The 24,968-nt window shown below is 35.8% G+C and overlaps 3 protein-coding genes across 4 annotated transcripts in view; 2 read left to right on the top strand and 1 right to left on the bottom strand.

The window, feature by feature from the left end:
- Positions 1-24,968, top strand: part of tceanc2 (transcription elongation factor A (SII) N-terminal and central domain containing 2) — a 144,853-nt gene that overhangs the window by 71,142 nt on the left and 48,743 nt on the right. The gene's annotated exons all lie outside the window — the stretch shown is intronic.
- cryz (crystallin, zeta (quinone reductase)) lies at positions 132-6,884 on the bottom strand. 2 transcript variants are annotated; one of them, XM_077217885.1, is made up of 9 exons: positions 6,837-6,884; positions 6,534-6,701; positions 3,625-3,777; positions 3,378-3,541; positions 3,239-3,290; positions 2,979-3,128; positions 1,921-2,022; positions 1,751-1,846; positions 132-1,620 (listed from the first exon to the last, which is right to left on the bottom strand). In XM_077217885.1, the coding sequence occupies exons 2-9, from the start codon at positions 6,639-6,641 to the stop codon at positions 1,459-1,461; spliced, it is 987 nt and encodes a 328-aa protein (XP_077074000.1). In that variant the 5' UTR covers positions 6,642-6,701; positions 6,837-6,884; the 3' UTR covers positions 132-1,458. The 2 variants fall into 2 exon arrangements, with proteins under 2 accessions (XP_077074000.1, XP_077074057.1); XM_077217942.1 differs by having other exon boundaries at positions 6,846-6,882.
- On the top strand, positions 6,904-11,209 carry tyw3 (tRNA-yW synthesizing protein 3 homolog (S. cerevisiae)). The gene is made up of 6 exons (XM_077218255.1): positions 6,904-7,243; positions 7,943-8,023; positions 8,109-8,207; positions 8,299-8,370; positions 8,450-8,583; positions 10,330-11,209. The coding sequence occupies exons 1-6, from the start codon at positions 7,073-7,075 to the stop codon at positions 10,529-10,531; spliced, it is 759 nt and encodes a 252-aa protein (XP_077074370.1). The 5' UTR covers positions 6,904-7,072; the 3' UTR covers positions 10,532-11,209.

Here is a 24,968-nt window from a genome sequence, read left to right as displayed (position 1 = left end):
TCCGTAATTTATATATATATATATTTTTTTTTTCTTCTTTCTTTACTTTGGAAAATTATTTTAATTAATAATTTATTAAATCCTGGAGTGAGGAGCGAAATCATTTTTTGTTGTTGCTGTTGATTCTTTGATGAATAGAAAGCTGGTAAAAACAGCATTTATTTAGAAAAAGAATTGTACCATCATAAATGTCTTCTTACTGACCCCAAAAGTTTTAAATGGTAGTGTATTACAGTACCGGTTTATAATATCAAATACAACGTTCACAAAATGAACACAAATATTGCTATCAGATATTTCTACACAAGTCTATGTCAAATACTAACCTGGGTTACATTCAGGCACATTCAAACCAAGTTCTTGAGAATTATTATTGATAAATTGACTACATGCTCAGTATATACAAACACTCTGTGCTTACCACACTTGAAAAGGGCAAAATGTCAAACACTCATATCCATATCCTGAGTCCAAACAAGTTAATTTGCAAACCTCTCTTCAGTATTAGTTCATCCGTGTTCCCACTGTCCTAGTCACGCTGTGTCTCAGAGATCTGCAGTGTGGTTGTGTATGGTTACGTGTAAACGGAGCATGCGTTGAACCAGCCTGTCACCTGATCTCAGAAATGTGGTACAGTGTCGAACACTGATGCCTGATAGCCAAGAACACACACAGTTTCACCTTACACAGTTTCATCTGTCATATACAGAGGCAGACTTACAGCCAATCAGCACTCAAATGGCTACTGTGTTGGTTTTTGTCCACTAATCATATTGTATTCTGCCTCGACCCAGATTCCACTCCAAAATATATTTTAGAATGAGCTCATCCCTAAAATGGCTTAATTATCATACAGATGAAGAAGTCAAGTTATATTGTTTCTTCTCCATTTGGGTTTATCACATCCTGGGCAAATGGTCATCAATTGTAGAATGGGAATGGTTTTGGGACACAGAGAACCATCTCAGACAATGAGGTGTCTCAACTTCATTAACATACAGACCACTGCTATTATAACTTAATTTACATTAAAAGTGATAATCTGTAAAAGGATAAAAGTTTTAAGATTTGGATGTTCTGTGTTCATTCTGACGCCGGTGAACCCAAGGTGCTTCGTGTACTTTGCCACTGCTATGCTGTAATAAACTTCATTTTTGAGATCTTCGACCTCCACATACGTTTTTCTTACATTAATTAAAATCAGTTATGTGTACAATATGAGGCCTGTTACTCTCTATTTGTGTAATATACCATTCATGTTATATATAGTGTGATTAATTATTATCCAGTTGTTCAATTTAATTTCCACAAAACATTTGCTGAACTAATGTTTTCATTTGCGATGGTCTCTATAATTGGTTTCATACATGAAACTTTCATATAGCTGAATGCAACAATGAAGTACAAATTTGACAGTTAGTGCAAAGACAGTTAAGGATTTCCACTTCCTGCCTAATTTCACATGATCAAAATCATCTTTCCACTGGCTCCAGAACTGCCGATGATGTCTTCGTGAGCCTGGGCCACTTTATCAAGTGAATATTGTGGACCAATGACAGGTTTCAACCAGCCTGCCTCCATTCCCGCAAAAAGAGCCGCAGCACACTCGGATGTTTCCCTCTGTGAAAAACACAGATAAAGACAACAGTCTGTATCTTACCATGATAAAGATTAGTCAAAGGTGAGGAGTAAATTCATAAAAAGTACAAAACACCAGAAAGCAGGAAACTGCACAGGAAGCCCAGTGTACCTTAGTTGCATTGTACAAAGCCACGCCAATGATGCTGGTCTCTTTCATCATGGTGTCTCTGGGGTTGATCTCAATAGGGCCTCTAGAGCCAACAATCTAAAAAGAAAGAACAATATAATAATTGGACAGTAGGCACAAAAACACTTGCGAAACAAACACAAGGTACTTACCATAACTCTGCCACCAAAGCCAAGCAACTGAAGATCATTACTGAGGTTGACGTTGGACAACATCTCAATGATCACGTTCACGCCTTGTCCATTGGTAGCATCCTGAACACAGGAGACCAGCTATTATAAAAACTTGCCACATTCGTTTTATGATCTATTCTGAGAAGGCTACTATATAGAAAGCATATTCCAGACATGCAGACAGAATTCATGATAAAGTTAGATTAGACTGTGCATTATGTGACTTAAAACTACCATTCAAATGTATAAGGTCTGCACGTTTTTTATATGCTTTATTAAGACTTCTTTTATATTTCAATAGTTCACTTTAGACATTCTACTTTGCAACTGCATGTCACTCTTTATTTTGATGCTCCCCAACAGACATTCTACTGAGTATAAATAACATAGCAAGTACATCTCAACTTATCCTACTAACTCAAACCCTAACCTAACAGTTTAATAATACTCTAATGAGAGTTAGCTGACATGTAGTTGACAAGTTACTTATAGTTAGTAGACTGTCTAAAGTGGACCATCGAAATAAAGTGTAACCTAGATAAATTTCCTAAGAAATGTATTCAAAAATGACAGTAAAGACATTTATAAATTTTAACAAAGATTTCTATTTTAAATAAATGCCTTTATGATCTTCCTGTTCATCAAATATCCTGAAAAAAATGTATCACTGTTTCCACAATTTAAGCAACACAACTGTTTTCAACATTGATAATAATATGAAATGTTTCTTGAGCAGCAAATCATCATATTAGAATGATTTCTGAAGGATCATGTGACACTGAAGACTGGCAGAAGTAATTCAGCTTTGCATCACAGGAATAAATTACATTTTAAAAGATATATTAAAATAGAAAACAGTTATTTTAAACTGTAATAATATTTCACAATATTACTGTTTTTTACTGTATTTTTTTATGAAACAAATGCAGCCTTGGTCAGCAGAAGAGACTTAAAAAAAAAACAATTTAAAAAGCCTTACCAACCCCAAACACTGTTCTGTATATATTGTGTAAAACTTAAATAAGAGAGAACAAAACCTTAATTCTCTCCAGGTAGTCTTTTTCTCTGTGGTTGAATGCAAGATGAGCTCCATTGTTGAGCACCAGCTTCATCCCCTCGGATGTCCCGGCTGTTCCCAGAACTGTAAGGCCAAACGCTCGTGCCATCTGACATGCTGCAATGCCTACCTACAAATACAAGTTCGATTCATTCAAGTCATTAGGGGAATACTGTACTTTACAAGTCTAACTCATCCAAAACATTTCTGAAATGTTAAGGGAAAAATTTAACTTCATACTCCACCACTGGCTCCATGGATAAGAACCATCTCTCCTGCTTTGGCATGAGCCCTGTTTAGAAAAAAAGATCATTTGTATGTTTACATAGCTCCAGAAAACAACTCCCAATGCAGTCTTTTACAGACAACAACATCTTACTTGTGAACTAGCGCCCGGTACGCAGTGAAATATGGGACTCCGAGAGCTGCGCCCTGTTTGTAGTCTAGTGAATCAGGCAGCTTGTGAACGGTGTCCTCTGAGGCCACAGTATATTCAGCGTATCCTCCCGTCACAGTTCCTGTGGCGAAGACTCTGTCACCTGCCTGCGAAAACAGAAAAGATTGCAATCCATGCAAAGCAAACAAGTAAACATGTGGTGAGTGTGCAAGATGGGTAACAAGTTGACCCGTAGGAGATGAACACCCTCCCCGACAGCTTCCACCACACCAGAGACATCCGATCCTGGAATATAGGGCAAGCTGGGTTTCCGAGCATAGGATCCGGAGCGGATGTACGTGTCCACTGGGTTTACGCCACACGCATGGACTCGAATCAGAACCTACAATTGCAGAAAGCGTTTACACAGGAGACAACAATAATGGCTACTGATTAATTAAGTAAATGTACATATTCATTGTGGGAAAAAAAGTGGGTTTTCTATGTCATTCTCTAAACATGATGACCAACATGTCTTTTGACTTTACAGTCATGAAACACACTTCAAATATTCAAGCAACGTCATATAAAAGACATTATTCAATAGCCTAACATAATGCGAAATGATTTGACTCTTTTAAAGATGAAATTAGTCCATGTTGGCAACACTTTTGATTTACATTTTTGTAATCAATATGAATCAAGAAGTTTAATCAAAGTCTTTTGGAGACACACAATCGCTTAATTTGATGAACAAATTTAATCTAGGCTTTTATTCACAACATATAAACATTGACAGTGTACAGTCTAATGGGTTTGGATACTTTAATGGTACAGTTGTTTAATTTTTTCTAAAAAGTGTGCAGGAAGCAAAATAAGTAGCTTATAACATAAATCCGCGGGGTGCAGTGATTCATGTAAGGGTGGCGCTGCCAATAAAGCACCTAAAAGCTGTCACAATGAACTGGCAAAAGCAATGATAAGAATAAATCAAATATAGCAAGGAGTCATTTTAATTGTTTATTAATAACACGTGTTTTCAGTCACTGTGGGCTGCAAAGATGAAGTTGAGGATGCGGACTCGTGATCTTTGAACGCACCAGAGAGAAATGTACATTTCAGAAGGATTACATAAGCAGAGAGCAGTTTGTCTTTCGTTTTGATTTGTTCTGTTTAAAAGTAGACATTTCAATAGATATATTTGTCAGGTCTATACGCTGAGTTTCGGTTCATTTACGAAACGAGTTGCAGTTCACTCGCCGGCGCCTCCGTTTCGAGATTATCTATTGTCTGTTATATTTACTTCTTATTTATTAAATCCAGGCATTTGGTTGATGAAACATTGATTAAAATTAAGACATAATTAATACAAAACGAAATTGACTTTAATGAAAGGCTTTGTGCTTTCTGTTCGAGGTCTATGTGAAAGTTTTAAAGCACTTTAGTGTCACGTCCGTTTTTTTCCTCATAAATGCGAACACGAAAAATAAAATAAACTGAATATTATATGTTCTGTTGAGAGCCAACCCTTCTTCATCCAGTGGGTAGTAGAATGTTACTTTTGATTTGTGCAGTGTAATTCACTGAATTGATTTCTCTGCTGCCAGCCTCTGTCACGTATTGCGTGAGCTTGAGCTTGTGACTATTGCAAGCGCGCAGCTGAGAAGTCCTGATTATATTGTCTGCTATATTTACTTCTTATTTATTAAATCCAGGCAATCGATTGATTAAACATTGATTAAAATGCGTGGCGTGAGCGACAAATCTTCGACAGTAAACGGATGGCCCATTCTGCTCTGTAACGGGTGCTTTTCCGCGTCTCGGGTAAACAGCTGTTGCGACTCACGCGAGCCGCGGCCGGTGTAGACACAGTGTTAAAGCTCATTCTGCCTATAACGCTACGTTACCACATCAAGCAATATTCCAATAATGTATATAATTATAACACTTTATATAGGGCCATTTTGCATTAAGAGTAGCCTAGTTTCACGTTTAGTATAGGTACATTCTACTTACTACTAAAATAGTATAAAAGTCTGTACATTATGTAATTAAAAACGTTTTCATTATGATATTATAAATTTTACTTTAGTAAAAAGATCTGAGTTTTTCCTCCACTGGTAGAGATTAGAGGAATTAAGACTAAAAATAGAAGATTATGTCAGTGACACTTTTGATACATTTATTGATACAAGTTGTTTTATATAACGTGACTAAATTAAAAGACAAAGTCGTTAGTGAAGATTATGCAACAGTATTTAGAATATAATATAATATAACATGCAACGCAAACTAGTTTGGTTACAGCTCAAATGTATCATTCTCATTCTATCATTCCCCCTGCCTCCATTACATAACTTTGTCACTCAAGTGTTTGATCACCACATTTGAGTGACCATTGCAAAAGGTTTAATTCTGTTTAAATACTGTGTATTCTATATACAGTACTCAACAAACGTTTGTACACACCAATAGGAAAGTGTGTCCAAACTTTTGACTGGTACTGTACTATAATACACATAAATAATATTGCTACTGTACACATAAATAATATCGGCCGATATATCGGTATCAGGCTTTTTTTATCGGTATCGGCCCCCAAAAATGCATATCGGTGGGGCTCTACCCTCTATGTATGGTTTGTGTAAGATGGATTTATTATTTCTGTATTCTGTGGCTAGCTATTTTTATTTGTATCCTTTTATTTTATGTATATGGAATAATTGTACTGTATATGTTTGTATGTGTAGATATATGTGTATATATATATATACACTTTATTAATTTTTTTGTGATACTTGTATATTAGTGATATGAGAAATGTGTTTACTCTTTAAATTTTGTTTTGTGTTTGTAAGTATCTGACTAATTTTTATAATCTATAATAAATTTTAAAAAAAAAAGTTAAATAAGAATGATTAAATAGCATGACATATTGATTTTAGCCAGAACATGTGTGTATTTTGAAAAGCGGTTGACAGAATAATTCATAAAATAGAATAATACATTAAACAACACACCAAGTTGTCCGCTGAGATTAGTAGTAATAATGTCAAGATGTTAATTAATAATTCCCATCAGCTTTCATGGGAGAAAATTTAACTGAATTCAAAACATTCTGTAAATCAGAAAAAGTCAAGATAGTTTGAGATGACCCACCTGTTTCTGGAGAGGATTTGGCACAGGCAGGTCTGTGTAGAGTTTTAAAACTGAAGGGGCTCCAAACTCTGACACCCTGATAGCCCTCATTAATTTAGATGTGGCCATAGTGGCCTCTGCTAAACAAATGGATTGGCAAAGCAGATTGAACTTTGGCTGAATACTGAACTGTTGAAAGAGAGCAAACAATGAATTAGTACATCTGAATAGAAATTATCATATATTCCATATAGCACACATATCTCTGCACAGCGTCGCGAAACTGAAGAAAACGGTACGCCATAAATTAAGACACATTATTACTTTGTTTACCGGCTTCCACGCAGGTTGCAGCAGCTTACTCGGCTTCCGTATGAGATGAGTTTGGGCACATCCCGGCCACCGTACCCGACCGTGGCTCAAAACACAAACATGACACATGCGGTATAGCAAATCTACAACCAAACTAGATTAATAATTCAAAATCTGATTGCATTGCTTAATTATAATATTTCAAAGGTCGATAGAAGATAAAACGAATACCTCAATAGCCTTGAAACATGGAGGGCGATACATTTCAGCAATGGAAGAGTCAGTGTCTTAATAAGTGTGATTTCAGTAAGAAGGGCAGTGTGGATGAGGACATTTCTCATATCGTCTCCTTTATTAACAATCATGATCGGTACTTCACGACCAGCTCTTGCTCAGGAAGAATCATCCTTTTTGACGGGGTGAGCCTGGGAAACGTTTATTGACTGTTGTCTACTCGGCAAACCAATGATTTTCTTACTTTTTTTCTTGCTTTTCACTATAAATATCTAAACATTCTTAAACCATGATGGTACATTTACTTACTTGAGAAGCAAAATGACTTAAAGGGATAGTTCACCCAAAAATTTAAATTCTGTTATCATTTACTCACATATTAATGTATTTCTTCTGCTGGGCACAAAGGAAGATATTCTGAAGAATATAAGTAACCAAACAGTTGATGCCTCATTAGTCATTGGCATACGTTGCCACAAATGTTTAGTTACTCATATTCTTCAGAATATCTTCCTTTGGGTTCAGCAGAAGAAATACATTAATAGAGGTTTGGAACAACTTGAGGGTGAGTAAATGATAACAGAATTAAATGTTTTAGGTGAACTATCCCTTTAAGATATTTCGTTAGAGATCAAATATCTGCCAATAGGTTAAAAAGGGAAAATTAGAAATTATTTTTCCTACCTTTTTCAGCAGATCTTTTTTTCTTGTTTTAAGCAAAAACACAATTAGTCGTCTGGTGTATTATTTGTCAACCATGTGGTTTTTTATAAGACTCTATCGATTGTCTACAAAACTTTCAAGCAAATCAAAATATTTTAAGGTTATATGATGATATAACTAGTATTATGTATTGGTCACTGTGTGGTATGCTTTCATCTAAGGTGTCAGATTGCCCTGATGTGCAAAAGCGAAACTGTTCCTGGTTATTTGTCACTCATCAGAAGTGCCAAAGAGAAGATGTGGTGAGAAATACAGCATTAAAGACATTTGACAAATGTACAGTAATTTATGACCTGGATATTAAAGCTTTGCGTGATTATGAAACAGGTCACAGGTCTGGAGAAGTCTGTTGGAGATGCCACTTTCAAGTTTGAGCCTTTTGTCCTTCACGTTCAGTGTAAACAGCTTGGCGATGCACAACTACTGGTGAATGTCACACTGAATTACAATGAGACATCAGGATGTTTAGAGGAGAACAAAATAATAACTTGCTTTTCATGGTTTGTTCCTTCCTCAGCACACTGTTGCAATAAACTCTGGCCTTAGGAATTCTGGTATAACTGTGGGAAAGAAAGGCAAGATCATCATGGTAAGATGCAAATTGTGCTTTGTTCAGCTCAGCATTAAAGATACTTCTGAAATGTCCTTGAAAATTGTTTGTTGTATAGGCGGTACGCAGCACACATTGTCTTGAGGTTCCTCTCAGCCACAAGGGGAACGTCCTCACCACTGACCAGTACCTTGATTTCCTGGTCGGAGTTGCGAACCAGAAGATAGAAGAAAATCTTAAAAGAATAGAGAGGTATATTGTAAGCAGAGTTTCCTTCTGTGTTTGCACACACACACGTTTTCTTATTTAAATTGATGCTATTTAATATAATTTAGGTGTTTGAAATAGTTGAATTATTAAATTATGTTCATAAAGGGCACCTTGGTCTGTACCAGTGTAGTATCAAGTTAATTTAGTATCAAAAATGATCACTCAATTTTTTAAATTAAAAAATAAATGACCCGATAATTGTATTCCTTAAAACTCATCTTAACCAAAATCACATATTCAAACATTTAAATTTAAACTGCTGTGAAAAAAAAGTATTTCATAGAGGATTCATGAATATGCTAATTAGCCCCGCCTCCACTCACTCACACCAGCTCACAGATTCACTTTACTGAGGTAAACGCTGCACAATGGTATCGTTTACAACATCGTACACATAACGTAATTAATATGATTAGCCTTTTGCTTGACTAAATTATCAAACAGCTAATAATGCTAATGTTACACTAACCATGTTCCCGTTCGCCATCTCAGACTCCCTTGTATCAATCATCAGAAATGCTTTGAACAACTCAGAACGTCAGTGAAGAAAGGCATATAGGTCTTCATAACATCGAAATATACATCTTACACCTGCTATATTCCAGATCTACCCGATTTTTCATTTTAACAAAAAAAAATATAGTAGGAAACCTGGCTTCTCTCAAGACTCCCTTGCTAGTTTGCTGTTAATGATATGCTTAAAGGGATACTCCACCAGTTTTTCTTATTAAACTATGTTATTCCCTTAACTAAGACGAGTTGATACATACCTCTCTCGTCTCAGTGCGTGCACTATATCGCTCTGTATTGCCGCAAAACTATGTTAGCACTTAGCTTAGCCCATGCATTAAATATGGGCCAAGCAGAGAAGCGACCAAACACTTCCACGTTTTCCCTATGTAAACACAGTTACTCGAGTAGTGTAACTTGACCTGGGCTGGTGACACAAAATAAACCGTTGCGCTTTTCTAAGCGTTTAAAATTGATGACTATATTGTATGGCGGAATACCATAACAAGTGCTTTGGAGCACTTCGACTTGGCGCAATAATATCTTCACTCGTGAAAAGTCCTCTTTCCGGCTCCCGCTTCCTCTCCCTCTGACATTTCCGTCAATACAACGAGAGGAAGCGGGAGCCGGAAAGAGGACTTTTCACGAGTGAAGATATTATTGCGCCAAGTCGAGGTGCTCAAAAGCACTTGTTATGGTATTCCGCCATACAATATAGTCATCAATTTTAAACGCTTAGAAAAGCGCAACGGTTTATTTTGTGTCACCAGCCCAGGTCAAGTTACACTACTCGAGTAACTGTGTTTACATAGGGAAAACGTGGAAGTGTTTGGTCGCTTCTCTGCTTGGCCCATATTTAATGCATGGGCTAAGCTAAGTGCTAACATAGTTTTGCGGCAATACAGAGCGATATAGTGCACGAAATGAGACGAGAGAGGTATGCATCAACTCGTCTTAGTTAAGGGAATAACATAGTTTAATAAGAAAAACTGGTGGAGTATCCCTTTAAGTCTGCCGGCCCTTTGACCTGATTGGTTACAAGGAAGTTTGTGAAGTCAGAAACACCAGTGATTTCAAAACACGATGAATTTGCACATGGATTGTCTTAAAGCATATTAAAGACATAAACAACATTAAAAAAAACTTGATTTTCACCAGAGGGGGACTTTAAATATTTTAATATGATAGTAATGCTATATTTATATGTATTTTAAATAGATTCTATGAGTGCTTACAAGGTGCCCTACAACCTCAAGAACAGAGATGTAGTTTAAAGGAGGAGGCCGACAAGAAACCAATCTACAGACGGAGGAGGAAAAGGACGCAGGACGATTCTGTGACAGACTGTTGCCAAAGCGTCAAAAAACATAATGAAAACAGTGAAGAGGAAATGAACTGTGATCTACTGTTTTTATCTTAAGAAATCTTTCTTTTCATCATCTTGAACAGTGCACATTTATTCAATAAACACCTCTTTAGTGTGAAGTTAGACATACCTCACATTAACGTTTTATGTGAATATTAGACGTTAACAATTGTTCTTTTTTTTAATGACAAATATAAATGAAACCGTCTTATACCCACTTCCTTTAGGAACCTTTTTGATAAGGGGCATCTGCTTCCTGATTAACATTTGCCTCATTATTTTGCAGGAGCTTAGCGAATCTGTTTTAGTTTAACATGCCGTTACTACAGAGGTTTTGTGCGGCGCGCGTAAACCTTAACTCTTTTGCACGCGCAGAAGGAAGATGTTGTCCCTCACAGCAATGTATAAATCGAGCGTGTTATTCATCTCCAACAAGCAATCTGTCAGACGTCGTGGTGAAAACGCCGTGTGGTTTGGAGCACATTTCCTCTGGATTAGAAGGCATTACTGACGGGGCCTAGTTCTGCAACGCCTCATTTGGGAGACTTGGCTCATTAACAGTCCGATCTCCGCCATGTGCATCTGCTTTATTCTGCTTTTGATTTTTCATTGTCATTAAAGACTTTCATGGTTTTAATGAAGACAAGAACTATAATGTTGAAATAATTCACTTGTTTTTATCAGTAAAGCATCTTCTAGCTCTAATAAAAAAATGTTTTTTTAAATCAAAAACATTGCTTTTCATACATTGTTAAAAGATACATTTGATCAAATATTATATTATTTAGCTGCATTTACACATCTCATAACCCATACCTGTATGTGTCAGTCTGTTTAAATAGATTTTAAAAGATGTTTTCTGAAGAAACTAATAATTAATGTGTCTGGAAGTGGTTCTGTGGTTAACGCATGAATGTGTACAGGCGTACACCAGTAGATGGGGTTAATGCACTTTTAAAGACTTCAGTAACAGCTGTTCTTCAGTGATCAGCTGCTGCTTCAATGGTTCAGTTATCTCCACTAAATATAACGCCGGGTCCAGTTATTGACCCTAAAGAGAATTATCGACTTGCTTTAAAATAACTTTTGGTATTCAGATATTAGTTTCAGATTTTAAATGAATATTTTTGTTCCTGTGAAGTCTATTTATTAATATTACTTAATTTTGGTCATAATTCATTACATCAAAACCTCCAAATAAGTGCCTTAAAGATGTTTTTTTCGGTTGATCACAAAAACTATATTGTTATAATATATATAGGCCTACACTCCCATTCAAAATGTTTTTTTTTTGTTGCTTTTATTCAGCAAGGATGCATTGAATTGATCAAAAGTGAAGACTTTAACATTGCTACATGTCCAAATAACTGCAGCATGTTCTTTCAAAGAATCTACAAAAATATAAAGCAGTACAGCTGTTTTCAGCATTGATAAAAGTTTCTTGATAATCGAATCATCATTTTTTTAAATGATTTCTGAAGGATCATGTGACACTGAAGACTGGAGTAATGATGCTGAAAATTCATTCTTTGCATCACAGGAATAAATTATATTTTAAAATATATTAAAATAGAAAACAGTTATTACAAATTGTTATATTATTTCATAATATTTCTGTATTCTTCATCAAATAAATGCAGCTTTGTTGAGCATAAGAGACTTCTTTCAATTAAAAAAAAAAGATTACTGACCCCAAACTTTTGAACAATAACTTTAATACAATAACACATTATGACATGATTGAATTGTGAGTCACTAAATCGAAACAATACTCATTGATTTTCAGTCTGAAGCCACTATGGATCCAGTGTACCAGTGGTCAGTTTCAGACACATGTATACTCATTGTTATGCACCCCCATTGTTTCCCGCAAAAAGACAACAAAATAAACATTGAGATCCAGGTTAACTACAGATGCACCTTTCACCAGCCAAAAGGTCTTCTAATGATAATCATTAAATAACATCAATTAGCCAGCTGAAAGACTAGGGAATGATTAGAAATCTCTCATAATTATATTCCTAGACATTAAGAGTGAGGGGGGAGGAGGGGGGTTTGATTGTCAGGTTGAGCTGAAGGGGCATTAGAGTGAGTGAGAGGGAGTGCTGGGAAGGGCACAAGGACTGCCGCAATCAGAGCAGAATTGGGAGCTTTTGTGCCTGTGTGATTGTCAAGTGGGCCATTTCTATCTCTGATTAGGACCCTCTCTCTGATTCGACGGCTGTGTCCTCAGGACTCCCTGCGCAATCACACTGCCTCTTACTGTCACTCCAGGCCTGCTGATTTCTCAGAGAGAGCGAGAAAAAAGAAAGAATAAAAGAGACACACATGCCAACTCAACCCCTGTGTCCTTCACAACTAAACACTGACTCAGTTTTACTAGGAACGGTCACTTTACATTTTAATGAGTATTTAAATGAAGCTAACAGTTTGACAGAATGTTAAATTTATATTACATAAAATGTATAAAATGGAAATAAATGTGTCTCCGCAAAACAAATATATCCAATCTTCAATTCCCACGTTATATGCAACTTAAGATATGTGCTGCATTTTATTTATCATGACTTAATGGATTCTTTTCACAGACTGTGATGAGGCGTTTTAATGGTCATCAGCATCATAAATCCTGCAACGTTTTTTATATTTTCATTTTTTTTTAAATGTATGTACATTTATAACACTATACTTTGTATTATATTACATTTTGCATCAAATTGCGCTGCTGTGAGGGTGTTTCTAATACAGCGGCTTTGGGAATGACGGTAAAGTTGAAATCTTTCTCTCTTCTGACTGCTGTTTTCAATCTCTTTATTTTTTTCCTCTTTTTGAAAGTTGTGAAAACACTATTGTGGAGTTTTTCTTTCACTATGTGAGCCAATTGGAATACAAAAAATATATATTTAATGTATTCTCTCATTCATCGCGATAGAAGTTTACCCAACTATGATGACGTCAGCTTCTGATAAAGAAGAATGTGAAATGGATCAATTTAAAGATCAAAGGCTGCAACAGGAGAAAGAAGATATTTAGAAAAATGTCATTAACCAAACAGTCGATGAGCACCATTGACATCAATAATAGGACAAAAATTCGTTCTTCAAAATATCTTCTTTTGTGTTCAGCAGAAAAAAGAAATTCATATATGGCTGAAACACCTTGAGGATGAGTAAGTGATGACAGAATTTTCATTTTAAAGTGAACTATTCCTTTAATGGTAAAGTTGGCTAATAGAAATACTACTCTTACAAATCATCTCAAACAAATCAAGTCTAATTTTGATTTGGAAGGATTTATACAATTTATCACATTGTTTACCATGAAACATCTTTTGCTTATCTCATAACAAAGGAACATCACTTCAAATCCAATTGATATGCAAAATTACATTTTAAAGGAGTCTTACTATCTGATTGGAAATTCAGTCAACACTCTCAAAATTCAAGTAATTTTAATATTCAATTATCATAAATCATGCTCTGTCAACATTCAAATCTACAACATGAGCATTTAAAAGATATGCAATGATTATACATTTATATACATGTTTAACAGAATTTTATTTCATATAATGTGATGTTGTGTTAAACGTATTTAATATAAATAAATTGAATATAAATGCTTTGATATTGTGCTATAATCTAAATCCAAATGTTTGTCTAGACAGACCTACATGTCTCTGTATATCAGCCCTTAATTTGCTTGGCTAATGATCTGAAATTTACCTGAATCGATATAGATCAATGCAGCTGAATAATCAAATACTTAACTGTAATTTCATCTATTTTGACAACTAATACAATAATGAAGAGAGAGGTGGCATTTAGTGTGTTTGGTCATATTTTCCCTTATAAGCGAGTTTTACATTATAAATGTTTTATATATATATAAATACTTTCTCTATACTTATTTTTAAATATTATTAAAACATACAGCAAGTTGCAAGCATTATGTCATCTGTGCTACCATGTGGTATTATTTGAGCAGATCGAATCTGTATTTTGTAGGAGCCTTATTTTACCTCCCAGTCTTATCTCTTATTTGTCTTAGCCAGGCGGTGTTGAGAGTAGTCTGATCTTTAGGTAATTTGACAAGGCCTCCATGTTTTGTTTTATCAGCTCTTAACTGCCGTCCCTTATTCTCTGATCCTTATCATTATGTAGATGTGTGGGCCAGACTCCCAGAAGAAGAACTGAAATTACCAATGTGTTTGTCTTGATGAATTGACCATGACATTCAGCAGAACAAATGTCCTTTTGCTTTTTTTGTGTTGCCATTTTTACAGAAAAGCAGAGACTCATTTTCTGGGAAGAAGAAGGATGAAAAGGATTAGGAACTCGCATTTCCCATAATATATGCACTGTCCCAAATGACAAGGAAAATTGGCGAGATTCTGGCACGGTTCTCTCAAAAGGTGTGTTTGACTTGACTCGGCACAGCACAGAGCGATCAGTGTGTGTGACATCATAAGATGTCTGATGTCATACACCGATCGGTCTGTGCAGCGCCGCTTCGAGGTGAACACACCTAAAGTTATGAGCAAAACATTTTCCCAGTAACGTTAATACAATGTTTGTTATCTGGTCTTTAATAAAGTTCTGGTTAGCACAAAAACATTATTTATACATCGTTCATGAATTATTTTTCCTGAAATGTTTTAGTTGGTCATGTAATGTTTTCCAAATGTTTCAGAAAGTTCAGAGAACATTCAAAAGTAACGTTCCAATAATGTTTGCAAAATGATGAAACGGAATGTTCCCTTAACATTCACATAACCAATATATATATATATATATTTTTTTTTTTAAAGGTTTAAAAATACTAGACGATTTGAACATTAAGAGAACATTTTCATAACATTATGGGAACGTTAGCAAAATGTTTTAGAAAATATATCTGTTAGCTGGGATAGCTTAATGTGTTAACCACTGTAGGCCACAAATCCAGCAATGGATCATATTTGAATAGATATTTAACTTCTTTGGATCGGTGGAGATGAATGACATCAGCAAATGATGCTGAGAATCTTTTGGATGGCTTGAGTTTTTATCTCAAACATCCTCGTGCAGTCTGATCCATACTTTCCTGTAGGAAGTACATCTCTCATTCTGGCTTAACAGCTGTGACATTCATGTATTGATTACATACGTAGACATGGTGGCCCTTTCCATCTCCCAACGTACAGTACAGCACAACTGCCAGCGGTAAAGTATGTCTGAAAGATGAGGGCCAAACAGGCGGGGTCCGTGAGAACTATGATGGATTAGAACGCACAGATTTGGAAGATTAATTTGATTCTCTTTCATCTCAGGCGCTCGATTATGTTCCGAGAGCCTGGCTCCCTCCAAAGATTTCTGAGCATGCAACTAGTCTGCACCCCAACGGAAAGAAATATAAACAGTTGCACACAGGGTACTGTATCATTATCACAACAAAGACTGGAGGAGGGTGCTTCTGAAATCTGAGGATAGAAACATCTGGAACGCGTTAATCAACCGGTGAATGACGGATGAGTTTTATTCTGCCTGGCGACAGATACGAGGCGGGCCTCCTAGTCGATTGTGACGCATGATTATGACATCATCTGACTAAAGTGGGCTATAATAGGGCGTCCGTACACATGTCAGCGAAGTACACGTGTCTAGAGGTTTGTGCCATGTTATCTGAGCTCACTGATGTGGTGAAACAGGTTCCTGTTTTAATTCCCATGGAATCGTTCAGCTTGTTGTAAACAACTTTGGGATATAAATTTTTTTTTGTAAAGTATCCGTAAATGATCATATGCAATGTTTCCAAACAGTTTCTGTTTGAATTCCTGTTGAATTATTACTTATTGTAAACAGCGTTGTATTTTACAAAAAAACTATTAAATTAAAACAACAATCAAAATTGTGTTTTAAAGTCATCTTTGGTGATTGCAGTTTTAGAGGTCATCTATTTGCAGTTTTTTCTTCCTGGAAAAAAAGAGCAACAAAGTGGTGACTTATCCTGCACTACACACATTTTTGTCCAATCAGATGCTCTCTAGAATGAGAATGCCCCTCCCACTAGTACTGTAACACCAGTAACCATCTAGCAAGTAGCAAGTCATTGTTCATGACAGTGACATATCAAAATCCTAATGGCCTCCTTTAAAAAACTTCCTGCCAAAATTTCCTGTTTCAATAGGAAATATGTCAGAAAAGGGATTTCATGAGAACATGGCTTCATCCAAAATTGCATACTTCCCTACTACTGTATATAGTAGGCAAAAAACAATATGTGAAAAGAGTGATATGTCTGAAGAGTATGCAGATTACTTACTACTTCTGGAAAGATTTTAAAGGCCAGGACACAACAAGCAGAAGGTCTGCTGTCAGGTAACGTCGGGCCATTTTTGAGCGTCTGACAGCTTAGATTTTTCTTTGTGTTCTGCACCGTTCGCTCTAGTCAGACACCGTCAGGTTTTTTGGGGCAATTCAGTATGTTGGGGAGAGAGAGAACTCTGATTGGCTGTTCAGCTTAACGACAATCCGGTGCTCGAGAATAAAAGCGAAAGTGATGAAAGCAAGCAAAGACGATAAGACGGTACAGACAGAAGGATGTTATAATTTTACATCATCTTACCTGAGCATTCGAAAGCACAAATATTTTCATCATAACAAGACTCGGCTGGAGTGAAGAAAGAAATCAGCGTGATTGATATTCAAAATGGTTAGTAAGCAAAGCACTGCTTTGTTTATGGTTTGAATATCTGCAGTAGATCGAAAATAGACTATTGATACCTGCTATAAATATACAGATATTTAAATATACGCAGGCGGAGAATGCACATCCTAGTTGACAGTCGCCTTTAGTCCTTTTGGTGTGTTCAAGCGCAGCTTTTTGTCAGAGATGCAGACGACGAGAGGCAACACAGTCAGCTTTCACGGCTGGGTGCGTCTGGTACGTATAATGCGGCTCATTATGCAGGCCATTGTCTTCTCAGGTGTGAATCAGAGCATTATTCATGATTCAATTTTGGAGCAAAAACACTAGGCGACAACATCCATTAGTCAAAAGTCTTGTGGACACATATTTTGTTTTGTGGCCTTATTTCAGAAACTTTAAGTTTAAGTTTTTTCAATAACCATGCAAAAACAATATTCTCTCAAAAATACAAACATGTACATACATGTTGCTCACATATTATGGTAGCCCTGTTTGTGCTAAATAGAGTGTAATGACAACTTTGTCATTAATATGTTTATAAGCAACTGAAAAAAGCACAAATGTCAGAGCATGTAAAAACATCTCAAGGGTTAAGGTGCAAATACATTGGACACTTTACTATCCCATGAGGCCACAAGAGAGGATTTTTGAATCATGAAGCGACACAAGTGATGCTGGTAGGTAGGTCACATGACAAAGACAACATAACAAATGTAGTACATCCAAATTCACACTACACACATTGATTCACACTATATAGAACATACTTTTTTAACAGTCGCAAAGTAATTTCTTATTCAAAAGAAGTGCATAATCAAAGAGGTGTAGGATTTCTCACTTTTCACTCACTATTTTCCCTTAAAAAAGCTGGTAAATTTCACAAATATTTAAAAAGGCTAATAACACATCGCATCAAAGTAGAAAGAATGCAATAGTATTTTCTTATAAAAGTAGGCCTACTAATTTTGTTCACAAGTTTGAAAAATATATATTTTTAAGTGTTAGCAATTGCAGACACTCCCCATCTCTTTTTAATGAACCAGGAAATTACCCATTTAAATGTCTCCAGAACAATCTCAGAAAGACTGAGTGGCCATTCACACAGAACGCATGTTTGCATTTAAAAAGCAGGGGAATAAAAAAAAAAGCTAGAGACACGTTTAAAAGGTGAACTTCTTTTAACTTAACAGCACATATTTTATTTTGTTTTTATATGGCATTGCCATGTCATGTGCGAAACACTGCGAAAGACTATGAGCGATCACACTCAGGCAGCATTTTTCCAGCACGCACTGTGCCTAGTCAAGTGAATATGAGCACTGTTAGCCTCTTGATGTATGTGATATGTGGGTCTGCTTTGTGTTGTGTGCTTCACAGTCCTCATGTGGTACCTGCAGGCTCCCTCGGGCCTTATGGGGGGGTCGACCCTTCCTTTGCACCGCTGATGGGTGGCGTGCTGCCTGCCACTCGCTGGTGGGCCGGCTGTAATTTATGTGATCCCCTGTAATTTCCTGCTACTTTCTGAAGTGGTAGCGGGGCGGAGACAGCAGAGGAGGTTGAAGGACCCTTCCCTGTTTGACCTCTCGCTACTACACGTCTCACCCTGAAGGAAATAATTACACGGGAAGTAGAGAGAAAGAACCGAAAGGAAGAAAGGGAGAAATTGAGCAGAGAGGACCATAAACATCTCCTGACTTGACCGCTTTCACTGTGAGGGAGTGCACACTAAAGAGGTCAAAGGTCAGGACAGCCATCCGTTGTGAATTAAAAGGTGTATTTTAACATTCAGACAAAGTGCATGTTATGACATTGACCAAAATAGGCAATAGACATAATACAGTTCAAGGCAACAAACTGGGATTGACCTTGATATATTTGAATGTGTTTTAGTAACTACGCATATAGCAGAAAATACAATTTATAATAATTACTGACTGTACATGTATCCAGAACAAATAATAGTGTGCAATCAGCAGTAGAAAGTATTTTTTTATATATAGGCCCTACATTTTAAAGAAAATAAGAAAATTACAATGTTATCAAAAAATTCCGGTAACATTTTAAGGTTACATTTTGTTAACATTAGTTAACATAATAACAATGAAAAATACTTTTAAAGGACTTACTTTCAAGATTTACTAATACATGATTACAATCAAAAAGTGTATCTGCTAATATTATTTAATGGACCTGAGCTAACATGAACTAACAATGAACAGTTAGTAACAGTTAACTAACGTTGAAGATTAATAAATACTGTAACAAATGCATTGCCCTGTGTTAATATAAGTTAACACATTAACTAAAGTTAACAAATTGTTGCAACATTCTGAATTAAATCATTCCAGAAATTATAAATACTATGAGGAAGTCCAGTTGTGTTCTCTATAAAGATCTTAAGACATATCAAAATAAAAGCCCACACATACACAATGTAAATCGACTGGAGAAGTAGGATTTAGATATAAAAACTACATCTGTTTGAACAAATCTTTGCTCAAAAAATGAAAGATTAGGATGTTTACTTGAAATGTATACACATACTTAGTTATTTAAACTATGAATATGCTAAGTAAAACAATCATCCAATGGGATTTTGAAATCTATTCTTTCATGCACATTTGATGGAGGTGGCAGAAAGGAATTCATTGTGAACTAATCAAGTGAGATTAGAGTCTGACTTGAGTGTTGTACTGTACATACAAACAACCTCTGCCATCAAGCCCTCATAAATTGCTAATGCTTTCTTAATATATTCTTAATCAGCAGTCTAACCACACTTTGATTTCATTTCACATTATGAAAAATGATTAGCAGCTTAAAGTAGTCTGATCAGTCTGGGGACGTACTTGGAAAACAAGAGATTTTAAAACATGCAGATTGCGCTTTTTTGTGTGTGATGCATTTCAACTTTGAGCTTTCTTTTCAAGCAAACAAGAACCAACAAATTTCTGTTTGTTCGCAGTCAGACAAACAAGAGTGCTCAAGGGTTTCTATTGAAGGATAAGTGGAGGTCTTTCAAACTAAATAATATATACAATTTCAATCATTGCAAAACTGAAGTCTATGAATTGTATTAAAATAAAACTATACGCCACCGTTAAAAGTTTGGATTCAATACGATAAAAAAAAAATTAATAGGCCCACTTTTATTCAGCAATGTATTAAATTGATCAAAAGTGACAGTAAAGACATTTATAATGTTATAAATTATTTCTATTTGAAATAAATGCTGTTCTTTTAAACTTTATATTCATCAAAGAATTAAGCAGCGCAAGCTGTTTTGCACATTGATGATCATAAGAATGTTTCTTGAGCATGAAATAAGCATCAATAAAATACTCACCTAAAAAAAAAACATCGCTGGGTCACTTTTACAGCATTTTAAATCCCTCTCGCTATCTCCGAAAAGCCAAGTGAATGTTGATTCTATTTTTATTACGAGCTCTGTCACATTCTCTTCTTGCCAACAGACTCTCTCTTTGCCTTAAAAAAAGTAACTGATTCCCCGGAGGTTGGAGATTTAGCAGCTCTACACCCGTCAAAGTTTAGCTGGAGCAACTTTTCTCTATTTACAGATATAGGCCCAATATAATATATCCCAAAAGGTCTAAAATATAAACACTTATAATTGGCTTATCATAGTGAATCGGGGTAAGAAGTATTATGATGTATTGATTCATTATTTAAATTTTGTTCATTTTAAAGCTGCAGTCCGTAGTTTTCCCTCTTTGTCGCCATCTCTGTTTGAAATCTGCTATTGCAGTTATTCGCAGAATTATCCACTTTACCTGGGTTGTGCCTCGGCACGGCGCTGCGTGGATGAATACAATGTTTTGAGGCGAATGTGCGGCTGTCAGTCGGTGTGGATACTGTCATTCGTAATCACAGATTCTACTTTTGGAAGTATGACTTCCATAACATAAAAATTTTTGAAACATAAGAATATTACTATACACGTAACATAACAATATTAATAGAACATAACAATAGAAACATTTCACCGGAAAATGACATCTGAACAAGTAACATCCACATTTGTTCTTACCAACTAAGGGAAAAAAAGCATTGCAGTAAATTGCTGATTGCATTATTACAAGCTTACTGTTTTGAATCGAACACTGGCTGGTTATGTACTTGCTCAAAAATTTATTTAGGATAATCTTTAACCCAAAAAAGGTTACAGACTGCAGCTTTAAACAAAAAAAGTTACATAGCGGACCTTTATTCAAATAAATGCAGCCTTGGTGAGCATAAAAGACTTCTTTCAAAAACACAAATAAAATCTTACTGACTTCAAACTTTTTAAGTCATATATATATATATATATATATATATATATATTTAATGGGATTCATTCATATTCTGGGATTAAAATATATTTTAAAATTACACATTAGAGCGGGTTTTCGTGTGGGTAAGAAAAATGTAATATTCAAAATGTATGTGTTTTTGTTAATTTAACTTTTTTCAAATTGTTACAAATTGTGTAGTCAAAATGCTGATATAATTCATAATACAAGATGCAAAATAAAAGCATTTTCATAATCATCTAGAGCCCACTGTAGATGGTACCAGTGCCGTCAATCATCAGCACAAAAGATTATCATAAGCGCACAGACATGTGGCCTTTTTTAGAGAGAAAATGAAAATAATTGATACTGCTAGAACACTATCATTTTCTTGTAAGGAGCATTTACTGTGCTTAGAAGTTATAATGAGGCCCTTTTAAGTTTGAATTGAAGGGGATTTGATACATCTGTAGTAATAATACCACAGATTTCCCCCCAGAGCCATAAGCACCTCCAGGACCGCCACCATCATGAGATATTACAAAACATTGCTACAGTCCTGTGTTACTGCACCCAAAGCCAATCTGATTGGCACTGCTCCCGTTGTTGGACATTTCAGTGGTTGTCCTACATGGAAGCTGCTTCAAAGAAGCCAAAGCGGAGTGCCATGTTTTCAGATGGAGCCTGTGATAACAGCCATTCATCTTCATTGGCTGGAACAAGCCTTGGAGGGATCAAGGCACGCTAGGCCCTTTATATCTCATATCTGTGGGGAGAGCAAGACCAAACGATATGGAAAAATCTTCATGTCAGTGCAGGTTTCTCAAAACAGCCCTCAGATTGTGTGCCACACCGGTCTTTCCTTTCGACTCGCGTGTTAGTTGTGCGTGTGCCGTGCCGGACTGAATTGCTTTATTGCACATTTAACATTTAATGCGACACTGTGTTGATGTCCTCACGCTTTGTACAATGTTTTTGAACGTAAGTGTGGATGCTGATGCAAGTGTGAAAATCTAGTGTTTTATTTTGTCATTAACTCTGTGATGGTGGTGCTCACAACTACAAAAAGCCAGTCACAATATAAAGTTATATGCAAACCACCACAAGTGATAACCTTTGACCCTTACCCATAATTCTATATGACGGATCAGCATTGTGTTTATGACAACATAAATTCACAATGCAGCAAGTACCTGTGAAACATTTAACATTATCTACCTTTATCTTCAAGAATAATTATATTCTTTTTTTGAAGTAAAAATAAACAAAGATTTTCTGTATAAAAAAATGATTTTCATTACTTGACATAAAAAAAAACTTAACTGAAATAAAAAAAAAATATAAAAAAAAAACTAAAACTGAAAATATAAACATACAAAAATAATTCTAAATATTAATAAAAAACTATAATAGTAACTCAATGATACTATGTAAAATAACTAGGGCTGGGAAAAGATTAATCACGATTAATCGCATCCAAAATAAAAGTTTGTGTTTACATAATATATGTGTGTGCACTGTGTATAATTATTTTGTATATATATAAATACACACACATGCATGTATACATATAAGAAAAAACCTTTTTTATATATAAAATATTTATATATAATATAAATTATAAATAAATATATACAGTATATACATGCAAATATTTCTTAAATATATACATGCATGTGTGTGTATTTATAAGTATACAAAATAATTATACACAGTGTACACACATATATTATGTAAACACAAACTTTTATTTTGGATGCGATTAATCGCGATTAATCTTTTCCCAGCCCTAAAAATAACACTAATAATTCAACAATATGCATATGTAATTCATATCTCAAATATTTACATAGGATACAGAGCTGTAAATCAGAAGAAAAAACGAATCTTTTATGAAAAGTCATTTTAAATGACAACTGAAATTTCTCATCTGTGTTTCGTTCTAGTTTATAAATGAACAGACATATCAAGACACTTTCTCCCTTCAAACGCTCCGCGGCAACATCTTAACGCAAGTCTTTCTCTAATCTTTCAAAAAAGGCTTCTATTCTTGTAAGCACTCCAAATGAAGAGTGTTGATGGGTACAGGATTTCAAAGCATGTTTTGTTATTTCAGGACACTTGACAAAACTCCTTTAAGAGGAAAATTAATTTAAAAAAAACCTGAACCCGCATTAAACCACTGAAAGTGCTTTAAAATGCAACACATTTGTCACTGTGCAAACTTTAATCTTCAGCAATCTCCTTTATGAAAGGCTTATTTGTTTATCATGCAGTTCCATATCTGTAACTGTTTTCCTGTCAGTATCAAGTAGGACTGTTAAAAGCCTTTGATGTGGGCATAATTCGGCACAATGCATCCACTCTCCCCGTTTATGTCGGTCTAACCTCTGACGTATCGTTTGACGTCTAGTTATTTTTGAGACGGACGACTTCAGAATAATGTTTTGTATTTTTTATCCTGTTTCACATTGGCTGGTCCTAGCAGCTCTCCAGTCACGCTTTCAGGCACGCAATTGGCGGAAATTGGTAAATAACAGGTGATAAGTGATGAGCTATTTTTGGCCAGTAAATGGTCTAAACAAACCGAAATAATAGGGTTAACGTCCGGGTTAGTCATAAGAATTGCTCCTGAGGTATGGATGCAGAGACAAAAGGGTCAGTTGGCAGGGAAGGAGACAGAGACGCCATTCGGAAGTCTTTGTGTTCTTTAAGCATTTGTGTTATCGGAGCCGTACAATGACTAACTTATCTGAATAATAATTATTCAAGTCAGTTCGACGACAGTGAAACTGATTACATCTCTGACATAATTTATCTATGAAGACAATAAATGGGCTGGAAATAACTTTTTTATCTCAATGATAACAGAATAATTACGTATCACTAAAATTTGTCAGTTCATGTGAGACACCACAGGTCAACATTTAACAAAGTTCCCTGCTTTCCTCCAGTAAATTAATTCAAAAAGATGCCTTACTACAATTAACACCAAAGTAAAAGTACATTTAAAAATAGTAAAGTATCATCCTGCATCCTATCAGTTAAATTATCCTGTGGCATGATGGGACTCCAGCTGGAGAAGAGGCTGAGGAGAATAAGAGATTATTAAAGGGTCAATATGGAAACGGCTGCATTATGGACCTTTTTTCCTCCCTAATCACTGGGAAGAGCTCACGGGCTCACCGGGGGAAGGCCCCACTTGTTCTGATTGTCAATTTAAAGCTATTATTTGTTTGATGAGGCCCCCTGATATGATGCCTGGCTCCTGGACAATCAGGGCTGAGCTGGTGTTGGCGCGCACCAACACCACAGGAGGAGTGGAGCATCACTCTGATTGGAGCACCTCGCAGGAACAGAAAACATGTGGCGCGAGACACTGAGCAGTTTCATGGAATTTAAGAAACCATTACAGCGATTCAGAGGGAACACTGGACTGAGACTTAATTAAAATAGGTGGAAAGACAGACAGACAGACAGACAGACAGACAGACAGACAGACAGACAGA

This window comes from Siphateles boraxobius, unplaced genomic scaffold, assembly GCF_051911475.1.
Source record: "Siphateles boraxobius isolate OS27281-9 unplaced genomic scaffold, OSU_SipBor_1 1, whole genome shotgun sequence".
Classification (NCBI taxonomy): domain Eukaryota; kingdom Metazoa; phylum Chordata; class Actinopteri; order Cypriniformes; family Leuciscidae; genus Siphateles; species Siphateles boraxobius.
The sequence above is the reverse complement of the archived record's forward strand: the minus strand, read 5'-3'. Positions and strand labels throughout refer to the sequence as shown.

Excerpts from the sequence above, each read along its gene's own strand:
- tyw3 (XM_077218255.1), top strand. The coding sequence starts at position 7,073 with ATGGAGGGCGATACATTTCAGCAATGGAAGAGTCAGTGTCTTAATAAG. Across the intron at positions 8,208-8,298 it reads TTGGCGATGCACAACTACTG|CACACTGTTGCAATAAACTC; the intron begins GTGAATGTCACA and ends TTCCTTCCTCAG. Across the intron at positions 8,371-8,449 it reads AGAAAGGCAAGATCATCATG|GCGGTACGCAGCACACATTG; the intron begins GTAAGATGCAAA and ends TTTGTTGTATAG.
- cryz (XM_077217885.1), bottom strand. The coding sequence starts at position 6,641 with ATGGCCACATCTAAATTAATGAGGGCTATCAGGGTGTCAGAGTTTGGA. Across the intron at positions 2,023-2,978 it reads ACTACCTGGAGAGAATTAAG|GATGCTACCAATGGACAAGG; the intron begins GTTTTGTTCTCT and ends TCCTGTGTTCAG. Across the intron at positions 1,621-1,750 it reads CTTTGTACAATGCAACTAAG|AGGGAAACATCCGAGTGTGC; the intron begins GTACACTGGGCT and ends TGTTTTTCACAG.